The sequence below is a fragment of the Gopherus evgoodei genome, chromosome 3, assembly GCF_007399415.2.
Source record: "Gopherus evgoodei ecotype Sinaloan lineage chromosome 3, rGopEvg1_v1.p, whole genome shotgun sequence".
NCBI classification, from domain to species: domain Eukaryota; kingdom Metazoa; phylum Chordata; order Testudines; family Testudinidae; genus Gopherus; species Gopherus evgoodei.
In genome coordinates this window covers 4,600,594-4,611,560 of record NC_044324.1, presented here as the reverse complement: position 1 = coordinate 4,611,560, position 10,967 = coordinate 4,600,594, and the positions used below count along the sequence as shown (strand labels likewise).

Below are 10,967 nucleotides of genomic sequence, written 5' to 3'. Positions count from 1 at the left end.
TTTTGCAACCCCCCCCAGGCCCCAAGTGCAGTTGGGCTTTGGGCACCAAGCAGCTGGGGGGGGGCTAACGGGCCAGGGGCTGCAGACCCAGTGGGCACAAAGCTGGGGACCCCCCCCCGCAATCCCAGCTCCAGTGTCTCCCCTCCCCCCGCCACTCACATCCCGACCCCCCCCCGTTTCCATAGCGCCGCCGCAGCCCCCATCGCTCGCATCGCGCCCGCCCCCCACCCCCCCGGAGGAGCCGGGAGCGGGTCGCTCGCTCGCCCGCGCCTGGCCAGGGAAGGGCCGGGCCCGCCATGGCCGCGACCCCCGCTCCCGCCCCGCGGCGCCTCGGGGCTGCTGCGCGGCCAGGTACGGAGCGGCCGGGACCGGACCCCCCCCGCCGCCGCTGCGAGGCTTTTTCTCGGGTTGGGGGGCTGCAGAGATGGGGAGCGGCAGGGTTGGGGCTGCAGAGATGGGGAGCGGCAGGGTTGGGGGCTGCAGAGATGGGGTGGAGAGGCGGGCGGAGGGGCTGCAGAGATGGGGGGCGGCGGGGTTGGGGGCTGCAGAGGTGGGGTGGAGAGGCGGGCGGAGGGGCTGCAGAGATGGGGGGCGGCGGGGTTGGGGGCTGCAGAGGTGGGGCGGGGGCAGAGCGGCAGGGTTGGGGGCTGCAGAGGTGGGGTAGAGAGGCGGGCGGGGGGGGCGCAGAGATGGGGCGGCAGGGCTGGGGGGGGCTGCTGAGATGGGGGCAGTAGGGCTGGGGGGGGGAGGCTGCATGGCCCTGACCCTGTCTGGCTGCTCCAGGGGGCCCGTGCCAGGGATCGTGGCCCGGATGCACAATAGCAGCTTTCCCAGCGCTGCGGGCCATTGTGTGGGCGGGTGTGGGGGGGGGGGGGGTTGGAATAAAATAGACCTGGGCCTCTGGAGGGGGCGATTGGCTTCCTGCCTTTGGCTGCAGATTGAGGAGGGTCGAGCCCATCACCTGTCCCGGCAGTGGGGTGAGTCCTGCGGGGGGTGCAGGGTGTGGGGGTGACGAAGGGGTCTGAGCTGAAGGATGGGAAGGGGTGATGGGGGAGGGGTGAAGGATGGGGGGTCTGAGCTGAAGGGGGATGGGGTGAAGGGTGTGGGGATGAAGGGGTCTGAGCTGAAAGGTGGGGGAGCGGTGGGGGAGGGGAGAAGGATGGTTGAGATGGGTCTGAGTTGAAGGATGGGGAAGGGGTGATGGGGGGGTGAATGGTGGGGCCAGATGTGGGGGTCTGAGCTGAAGGTGTGATGGGGAGGGGAGAAGGCTGGGGGGAGGGAGGGTCTGAGCTGAAAGTGTGATGGGGAGGGGAGAAGGGTGGGGGAATGGGGGGGTCTGAGCTGAAGGTGTGATGGGGAGGGGAGAAGGTTGGTGGGACGGGGGGTCTGAGCTGAAGGATGCGGGGGTGGGGGAAGGATCCCTGCACTCTCTCAGCTTTCGGTCTGTGCTGGATGCTCAGAACAGCCCATGCCCACCCCTCCCCGTTCTTTGTCCTGTGGCAGAGATGCCCTGGCTGGGCTCAATCCCCCCCCCCCAGCCTGGCACCCAGATAGGCCTTACCCCCACCATGCCAGGCCTGGTGCCCTGACGGAGCCCGACCTCCTTTCCTGCCCCCACCCCCACCCCCGTGGCAGGTGCCCTGATGGGGCCTGATCCACCTGCAAACTAGGGTGAAGCCTGTTGTGGGCGGGGGGGGGCACTTGGCTGCAATGCTGACCTAGCAGGATCTCAGCACTGGGCACTGTCCGGTCTGGGGCCCCTGGTAGGAAGTGGAGCCAGCTCCCCCCAGAACCCTGCGCCCCTGCCCCTCCCAGCGGGGCTGATGCGTCCTGGGAGCCCACCTTCAAGGGAGATGGTGCTGGGGGTGGGGGAGCAGCCCTGACATACCTGTTTGAGAGGGGGCAGGGAGGGGATCCACTGCAGTCCTGGCCCATCTCAATCCGTGCCTGGTCTCCCCCCGGGCCCAGCTGGGGCTGGAAAAGCCAAGGTCTTTACCAGCAAATCCCCCCCCCCAACCCATGGGGGAGGGGATCCTTGTCTCTTGCCTGTTCCCCCCTACGCACACACACACTGCAAGGGCTCGGACCACTGAATCTGGGAACCCCCCTCCCCCCAACACAAGCAGCTGGCCAGTGCCGGTTTGCTCCCAGAGGGTCCCATGGGAGCAGCTGGTGGGATGTGGGGTCCCTTCCTGCAGCAGCTGCGGTGGCTGGGTTGCTAATGGAAGGTTGCTCAGGCTGGCTTGTTATTGTAGGGTCTCCCAGGGGCTGTGCCCTGTGTTTATTGCAAGGCAGCCGCAGGGAAGGAGATGGTAAATCCCAGCGGGGCTGTGATTGCCAATGGCAGCTTGGGGGTGCTGCTGTGCAGGGGGGGCCTACAGGGTCACACTCATACTGGGAGGGAGGCTGCCCTGGGGACGGGGGGCCAGCCTCTGACCTGCTGCTCCCAGTAGGAGAGACTCCTCCCCTGGGGAACTGGCAAAGGGGTCGTCCCTGTGGTGGGGAGTTCCCCATCAGGTGCCCCCTCCCGGCCCTGCCACTGGGGCCCTGCTGGTACCAGCCCTTGTGCCAGTGAGCAGCACTGACCCATGGCCTGGAGCAGAGGCAAATACCAGCTCCAGCGCCCACCTGGCTCCCCCTAGCGTGGCCCTGGAGCCAGCCTTGACTGTGTGAGGAGAGCCCCCACCCCGACCACCCCCCACACTTCCTGCAGTGCCCTGGTGGTCTCAGGGGGTCTCCCAGCCAAACACTGACCCCCCCCATTCGCTGAAGGGCGGAGGCAGGACCCCACCGTGCAGGGATCTGGCTACAAAATGTTCTCGATCTGGCCGTTTTCATCATTGTCCGGCGCTTGGTGACGTCAGTCAAAGTTACCTGGCATCAAATGGCCCAGCTGAGGGAAGCGAGCTCAGCTGGGGGGATCTGGGGTGCAGGAGCGCAGGGGAGATCTGGGGTTCAGCCTGAGGCATGGCCGGTAGGGAGATTGGGACCCTGCAGTTGGTGTTGGGAGCCGTGGGGCAAATGTGGCATTGTCCTGGTGGTGGGAGGGTGTAAGCATTGGTGGGGCAGGGCTGGGCCCCAGGCACTCAATGGCAGCAGGAAGGCAGGGAGATCAGAAGCAGGGAAGGGAGTTCCTGGGGTGGAGAGGGTCCCCCAGAGCAGGTTGCAAGCCTGGAGCTGGGTCAGGCTCCCGTCCTGGTCCCATCAGAGGATGCACATGCCTCAGTGGGTCTCTCTGCAGCTTGGAGGCCTCTGCCCAGACGCAATGCCAGGCTCTGCTCGGGGCCAGATGTGACGCCAGCTGCCAGGGGCTCTGGGAGTGAACAGCCCACGCAGGGACACTGCCTCTCCGGGCAGCGCCCATGACACACTGCGCTCCCGGGTGCTAGAGAGTCCAGGGCCCGGCTGAGGTTTATGGACCAGGGGGAGGGGCCTGTGCATCATGGCTGCTGGGCACTGGGTTGTATGGATCCAGACAGGCTGTTTGTTGGCAGTTCCTGGTGGGACACAGCACCTCCCCCAGATGCTGCTCATTCCCTGCAGGTTGGGAGCAACCCCCACCCCCATCCTCTGCATCAATTGAGCAGGGCCCAGAGAGCCATACCCCTCTCAGTTCCTTGTGCCAGCTGCCTCCCCAAGTGCCCCCTCACATCCCCCAGGGTTGCCTCTTGCCTGGCAGAGCAAGTTCTTGAGGTTTGGTAGCACACAGGCCTGTGGAACTCACTGCCACAGGATATCAGGGAGGCCGAGAACAGCCATGGAGAAGAGAAACTGGCAGGGTGTTCCTGAGGCCAGTGAGGATGTGACAGGCAGGAGACCCAACGCAACAGGGGCAGGAACGGCCCTGCCCAGGGCACCGACTGAACCCTTAGCCCCCTGGCAGTAAGGAGAAAAAGTCCTTCGGAGCACGTTATTCATCAGCACCCACTGGGGGATGGGGAGAATCATGGATGTCCCTTTGCCGGCTGGATCCCTGCGCAGGGAGGAGTGTGTGCCCCTTAAATGAAACCGGGGGGTTCTTAGCGTTCACACCCCTCCCATTCACAGCCTCCGTCCTAGGGCTGCTCAGGAGGAAGCAGGGAGCCAGCCGGCCCACGAGTCTGGAAGTTCTGGCTTTTCCCAGAGCAGTCTGCCGGGCCGGGCTGCTCCCAGGGCCTCAGCCTGCTGCTGACTGAAACTGCCAGGATTCGTGTCCGTTTCAGGGTTTCCCAGCACTGAACAGCAGCTGTGAAACTGTCTATTTCAATCAGCGGGTGCCCAGCCGGGGAATTAATCTGGGGAGCACCCTGGGGAGGGGAGAGGGGTGTCCGAAAGAGAAAATGGAGTGGAGTTTCCATCTGAATTGGAACCAAACTCAGTGTTAAAATTTCCCCCAACCCAGAAACCCTGAGGTCCGGCTGGCCTGGCCCCCCACCAGCAGTGAGTCCGTCCCAGGAATTTGGCTCCTTCCCTGCCCTGACTGCGGGGCTCTGAACATAGTGAGGGATCCAACGTAATCTGGGAGCAGCCGTTTTGGTAAGATGGGCCGCAAGGTGCCCCCCACAGGCTACGTCTGCGACCCCTTGTGACCCCCCCATGCCCGTCAGCCCAGCCCGCTGGGGATGGGGAAGTGGGGCCTGCCCAGCCTGAGCAGTGGGGAGATCAGGTGGGGAGGCAGGGCAGCTCTCCTGACTGACTGGGGCAAAAGCTCCTTGGGGCACCCTCCGCCCCCTCATGCCACCCCCAAGGGGAGGGTTGGTCTGAATCCTGCTGAGGTTGGGGGGGGGGAGCCATGACCTTGGGTGCCCCCAGTGTGGGGGGAAGGGAGAGGCCTCCTGCCTTGTCCCCACCCCAGTGCCCCCCTTCGATCCAGGCTGGCACTTGCCTGGTGCCGTGGCGGGGGGGTCCGTACCGCGCTGAGACAGCGGGGGGGGGACATGACGCCAGCCGGGCCGATCAGCTGCCGCGAATGGGGGGGGGCCCTGAGCCGCGGCACTGGGGGGGGCTGGATAGACGGGGGGCGGGGCAGCCCCTGCAGCGTCGTAACCCGCAACCCCCTTGTCTCCCCCCCCCCCCCCCCGCCCGGTCGTTGTAGTTCCTGGTTCGCGGCTCCGCTGAACTCCGCGCTCCGGGCGCTTCCTGCCTCCCTCTCCCATGGGCTCCCCAGGTAGGTGCCGCCCGGTACGGACCCCCCTGCCACGGCCCCACCCCCGCCTTCCTCCCGGGGGGCAGCTCCCCCCCAGGGGCAGGAGGCATCCCCGCCCCCCCCCCCCCACTCCGATAGGGTCCGTCTCCCCCTTTTCCAGCCCCCTACTTCCTCCTACCCCCCCCCGGGATAGTTCTCCCCCGGGGCTCTGCATCCAAGGGGGGGGTCTCAGTGAGCCCCCCCCCGCCCGTCCAGGTGTGGGGCTCTCCTGCGGGGGGAGGGGCTGGCCTCTCCCTGCTGTGGGTCTGCTCATGGGGCCCTGGTGGGGGTGGGCCTGGGTTACAGCTGCTGGGGGTGGGGGCATGTCTGGGAGCCCGGACGCCTGGGTTCGTCTGGGAATGGGGATCCAGGGGGTGCTGGGAGCCAGCACTTGGGGTCTGGGCCTATTCTGTGGAGCACACCTGCCCCCCCGTCAACCCCCCAACTCAGCCCCACTTTGGGGCTACCCCAGCCCTGCTCTCCCGGTCCCCTCCCCCCACATCTGGTCAGGTGCCAAGGGGCTTCCCCAGACAACAGGCCCCAATTCAGCCCTCGCCCCTCCTGAGACACCCCAACCCAGGGACTGACTGACTGGGGCAAAAGCTCCTTGGGGCACCCTCCACCCCCTCATGCCAACCCAAGGTGAGAGTTGGTCTGAATCCTGCTGAGGTTGTGGGGGGGGGGCATGACCTTGGGTGGCCCCCAGTGTGGGGGGAAGGGAGAGGCCTCCTCCCTTGTCCCCACCCCAGTGCCCCCCTTCGATCCAGGCTGGCACTTGCCTGGTGCCGCTCTCTGCCCCATGGGGTATAGGGTCCCAGCCATAGCCCCAGGGCACAGGATTAAGTGGGGTAAATGAGGGGGTGTTATTCCTGGCACTTACTGGGGGGAGGGGAGGGATAAGTGTGTGTGGGGGAGGGTCTCCCCAAATGTGCCATGGGGCTCGGGAGCCACCTGCTCCTAGTGTCCAGGGCTCAGGCTCAGTTTGTGGGGCTCAATCCTGAGGTCCCCCATCCCTGCAGGGCGGGTTGCACCTCTCTGTGCTCCCCGTGTTCTGGGCCTGGCCTGAGGTGTCAATGACAGCAGCCTCAGGGCTGCTCTACCTTCAGCTCTGCTCCCCCTGGTGCGTAGAGGCTACCCAAGGTGCAGTGCCCTCTGACCGCACCCCTGATCTGCCCCATGTGGAGGAGCAGGGCCTGACCCCACTTCACCATCAGAGGCCCCTGCAGGGGTGATTCTTGGGGGGAGGATGCACTCCCATTTGCACTGCTGGAGGGTGAGTTTAACGGGGGGACAGAGCTGTGTCTTAGGGTCCCACTAGACTCCCCTCCTTCTCCCATGGATAGCCCCACCCCCAGCCTCCTTATTCCTCCCGCAGGACCCAGGATTTCCCATCATTACTGTGCTGTTTCATAACCCAAGGGGTGTGTGTGCGGGGGGGTGGGGGGACACAGCCTTGGGCCTTACAAGTGGGGTTTTCGCAGCAATCATGCCCCCCTGTTTGTTAACCCCCCCATTTGTTAAGCCCCCAAACAAGCATTTCTTCCTCGCCCCACACTGTTTTATTTTAATTGCAATATTTATTAAATGATTGTCTCGTGACTGTCATGTTTGTGATGGGTGTCAGCCGTGGGGTGTGTGTGTTTCATTTGAACTTGGGGGCGGTTGTTCGCGTGGGGCAGGCAGTGGGGTACAACCCACCTGCCACCACTGAGATGGCCGGGAGCTAACTCACACAGCGATCGGGGAATAGACCCAAGAGACACCCCCGTCAGCGCGGGATCTAAGGGTAGAGATTTAAAAGCCAGAGGGGACAATGATGGTCGCCCAGGCTGCCCGCCCCTGCAGAACACCGGGACTGAGGGGACGGCCGGGTCCCGGAGGGGATCTGCCCCTCCTGATGCTTCCTGGCTGGGGCTGGGGCACTTGGCTGGCTGTGGAAGGGGGTGGGGCGGGGTCCGTGTCTGTCTATCTGTCTGTCTGTCTCTAGCCCACCCGGGAGGCAATGCTGGCGGCTTTGATGACTGTTCTTTTCTCTTCAGTGTCATTTGTTTTATCCAGGATGGCGGCATGCGGAGGTGCCACTAAAAATAAGCTCACGGTCTCTAAGCCCGTCTGGGACTTCCTGACCAAAGAGGCCCCCTCCAAGCTGGTCAGGCTGAAGGAGGAGACCAAGCTGAGCATTCTGATCGACGGGGAGACCTCGGAGATCTACGTGCTGCAGCTCTCCACGCCGGCCCCCGGGGCCGGCAACGGCCTCTACCTGGCCCGCAAAGCGCTCAAGGCCCTGCTCAAGGAGACGGAGAAGGAGCTGAAGAAGGCGCAGCGGCAGAGCGAGCTGGTGGGGTGCATGGCCCTGCTGGAGAAACCCGGGGGCGAGCTGCGCCCGCACGGGGCCGGCCTCGTCTCCCGGGGTCAGCAGCCCGCCGGGGCCAGGGCGGGGGGTCCAGGAGGCGGGGGAGGGCTGGGGGGGGCGGCAGCGGGCGGCTCGCGGGAGGAGGAGCAGGAGAGCCAGTGCCCCATCTGCCTGGGCGAGATCCAGAACGTAAAAACGCTGGAGAAGTGCAGGCACTCCTTCTGCGAGGCCTGCATCACACGGGCGCTGCAGGTCAAGCGGGCCTGCCCCATGTGCGGGCGCTTCTACGGGCAGCTGGTGGGCAACCAGCCCGAGAACGGGCGCATGCTGGTGTCCAAGGACTCGAGCCTGCTGCTCCCCGGCTACGAGAAATACGGCACCATCATCATCCAGTACGTCTTCCCGCCTGGCGTCCAAGGGGTGAGTCCTCCCTCGCCTCCAGCCTCAGCTCTGCAGCCCCCTCTCCCCCCAGCCTGGCTGCAGCGAGGGCCAGGGGGCTTGTTGAGGCAGTCAGCTGTGAGGGGGGTGTTCTGGGTCAGCTTCCCTGCCTCTGCCGGTGCCCGTCGACCCTGATCCACAGCCCCGGGCCCCCTACCCCCAGCTCTGCCAGTGCCTCTCACTCCCGATCCGCAACCCCTGCTAGCCCAGCCCTGGGCTCCCCAAACCCTAGCCTTGCCGGTGCCCCTCACTCCCGACCCACAGCCCCCTCCTAGCCAAGCCCTGGGCTCCCCACCTCCAGCTCTTCCGGTGCCCTTCAGTCCCGACCCACAGCCCCCTGCTCCCCAGCCCTGGGCTCCCCACACCCCAGCCCTGCCGGTGCCTCTCACTCCCGATCCGCAACCCCTGCTAGTGCGGCCCTGGGCTCCCCTTAACCCCGGTGCCCCTCACTCCAGACCCGCAGCCCCTCCTAGCCCAGCCCTGGGCTTCCCCCGGCCAGCTCTGCCGGTGCCCCTCAATCCCAACCCACAGCCCCTGCTAGCCCAGCCCTGGGATCCCGCCCGCCAGCTCTGCCGGTGCCCCTCACTCCCAGCCCCTGCTCTCCCAGTCCCATGTGCAGTGCCCCCGCCCCCAGCTGCATTGGCCCTTGGATGCCTCCCCGTTTCCTGTCACCTACCTTCCCAATCTGCTAATTTCCCCTCCGCTCTGGTAAATCTAGGTAGATCTAACTCCTCCCACAACCATCCGATCCCTGCCTTTGTCCCAGGGGCATGGCAGAGCCTTGGGCACAGCCCTGGCAGGGGCGATGCTCGGGGACACCAGCCCTACCTTGTCGTGGCTCTTCTGGACTGCCGGTGCCCTGGGGCTCAGGGAGGCTGGGCACTGTGGAGGCCAGAAGCAGGTTGGCATTTGAGGGGCAGTGATCAGGGTTCATTTCTGCCTCCCCAGGCATGATGCCCCCTCAGCAAGATGCAGGATCATCAGCCCCCAGGGTTCTGCAGAGACCAAGCCCCTAGCCGGAGCGACCCAGGGGGTTGTCTGATGCCTGCAGCGAGCACTGGAGGAGACTCCAGCCCGTGGGCAGCATCAGCCCTGCCTGGCAGCAGCGTCTGTGCCAGGCTTCACACCATCCCTGGGGTCTGATGGTCTCTCCCCACCCCCCTTACAGGTGGAGCATCCAAACCCTGGCGTGCGGTACCCGGGCACCACGCGGGTGGCCTACCTGCCCGACTGCCCGGAGGGGAACAAGGTGCTGGCCCTGTTCCGCAAGGCCTTCGACCAGCGCCTGACCTTCACCATCGGCACATCCATGACCACAGGCAGAGCCAACGTCATCACGTGGAACGACATCCACCACAAAACCAACTGCACCGGGGGACCCCAGCTGTAGGCAGCTGCCGCCGCAGGGCTCACGGGCTGGGGGCCAGGGGTAGGGGCGGGGGGTGACCCGTCTGTGCTCCTGAGTGGGCCTGACTGGCCCTGGAAACCCCGGGGGTGAGGGGCTCAGTAGGGGGCACTGTCCCCTGGCTGTCAGCGCTGGCCCCAGTGCTAGGGGACCCTGTGCTGCGGGCAGTGAGATGGGGGTGCTCTCCCCATACTGTCAGTGCTGACCCTAATTCCGCAATGTGGTGCTAGGGGGTGCTGTGCTGCAGTGTGGGGGCTCAGCAGGGGGCGCCTTGCCCTGGCTGTTGGCAAGTACCCCAGTGCCGGGGGCTCAGCGGGGGGCCCTCTGCCCTGGCTGTCGGCGCTGACCCCAATCGCCACCACCAGGGGGCACTGTGCTGCGTGCCAAGACGCTTGTGACCCTGGCAGCTCCCGGGGTCTTTTCTTCAGGAATTGGGACACAAACTACCCTGCGCCCTGGCCAAGCGCCCCCCAGACCCGGGAGGTGCCGGGATCCCCCTGTGCATGGCAGTGCACAGCTGAGCTGGCCAAGCCGGGGGCTGCTGCGGCGGGCGGGGGCAGGAGGTGGGCTGGGGAGCTGTCCAGGTGGGAGTAGGGCTGTGCATGGCTGACGTCTCCCCTGTGTGTCTCCTAGATTCGGGTACCCCGACCCCACGTACCTCGCCAGGGTGCAGGAGGAGCTCCGAGCCAAAGGCCTCACTGAGGATTAACCCTTTCTCTGCTGCGGCTCCTGCTGTGGTGCCAGGGGGGCCGCACAGCGTCTCATGTCCAGCTGGGCCTGGGGCAGCCACGCATCCGTCATGGCAAGGTGCTTCGCTGTCTCCACCCTGGATTGCGGCTAAGGGCGCCGCGCTATCAGTGCCAGAGCCTCTCCCCACTGCCAATGCTACCTGGAGGGGTCGGGGGGGAGGGAAATGTGTGACGAGAGGGGGGTGTATGGAGAGGGTAGAGTGAGATAAAGTGTGTGTCTGTGTGAGAGAGAGAGAGAGAGATCAGGGGTTGTGTGGCTGTACCGGGCGGGTGGGGTCGGGGGTTGCGTGTGCAGGGGGTGAGGGTGGTGTGGCTGTGCCTGGCGGATGGGGTCGGGGGTTGCGTGTGCAGGGGGTGAGGGTGGTGTGGCTGTGCCTGGCGAATGGGGTCGGGGGTTGCATGTACAGGGGGTGAGGGTGGTGTGGCTGTACCTGGTGGGTGGAGTCGGGGGTTGCGTGTACAGGGGGTGAGGGTGGTGTGGCTGTGCTGGGCGGATGGGGTCGGGGGTTGCGTGTGCAGGGGGTGAGGGTGGTGTGGCTGTACCTGGTGGGTGGAGTCGGGGGTTGCGTGTACAGGGGGTGAGGGTGGTGTGGCTGTGCTGGGCGGATGGGGTCGGGGGTTGCGTGTGCAGGGGGTGAGGGTGGTGTGGCTGTACCTGGTGGGTGGGGTCGGGGGTTGCGTGTACAGAGGGTGAGGGTGGTGTGGCTGTACCTGGTGGGTGGAGTCGGGGGTTGCGTGTGCAGGGGGTGAGGGTGGTGTGGCTATACCTGGTGGGTGGGTGGGGTCGGGGGTTGCATGTGCAGGGGGTGAGGGTGGCGTGGCTGTGCCGGGCGGGTGGGGTCGGGGGTTGCGTGTGCA

General features: G+C 66.0%; 1 protein-coding gene across 3 annotated transcripts; it reads left to right on the top strand.

Moving 5' to 3' along the window:
- Positions 1–280: 280 nt before the first annotated feature.
- On the top strand, positions 281–10,341 carry DTX3 (deltex E3 ubiquitin ligase 3). Of its 3 annotated transcripts, none has more exons than XM_030554634.1 (6): positions 281–351; positions 4,382–4,515; positions 5,075–5,146; positions 7,204–7,937; positions 9,124–9,341; positions 9,994–10,341. In XM_030554634.1, the coding sequence occupies exons 3-6, from the start codon at positions 5,134–5,136 to the stop codon at positions 10,067–10,069; spliced, it is 1,041 nt and encodes a 346-aa protein (XP_030410494.1). In that variant the 5' UTR covers positions 281–351; positions 4,382–4,515; positions 5,075–5,133; the 3' UTR covers positions 10,070–10,341. The 3 variants fall into 3 exon arrangements, with proteins under 3 accessions (XP_030410494.1, XP_030410493.1, XP_030410492.1); XM_030554633.1 differs by lacking the exon at positions 281–351 and adding an exon at positions 893–977; XM_030554632.1 differs by lacking the exons at positions 281–351; positions 4,382–4,515; positions 5,075–5,146 and having other exon boundaries at positions 7,107–7,937.
- Positions 10,342–10,967: the final 626 nt, after the last annotated feature.

Excerpts from the sequence above, each read along its gene's own strand:
- DTX3 (XM_030554632.1), top strand. The coding sequence starts at position 7,167 with ATGCTGGCGGCTTTGATGACTGTTCTTTTCTCTTCAGTGTCATTTGTT. Across the intron at positions 7,938-9,123 it reads TCCCGCCTGGCGTCCAAGGG|GTGGAGCATCCAAACCCTGG; the intron begins GTGAGTCCTCCC and ends CCCCCCTTACAG. Across the intron at positions 9,342-9,993 it reads TGCACCGGGGGACCCCAGCT|ATTCGGGTACCCCGACCCCA; the intron begins GTAGGCAGCTGC and ends TGTGTCTCCTAG.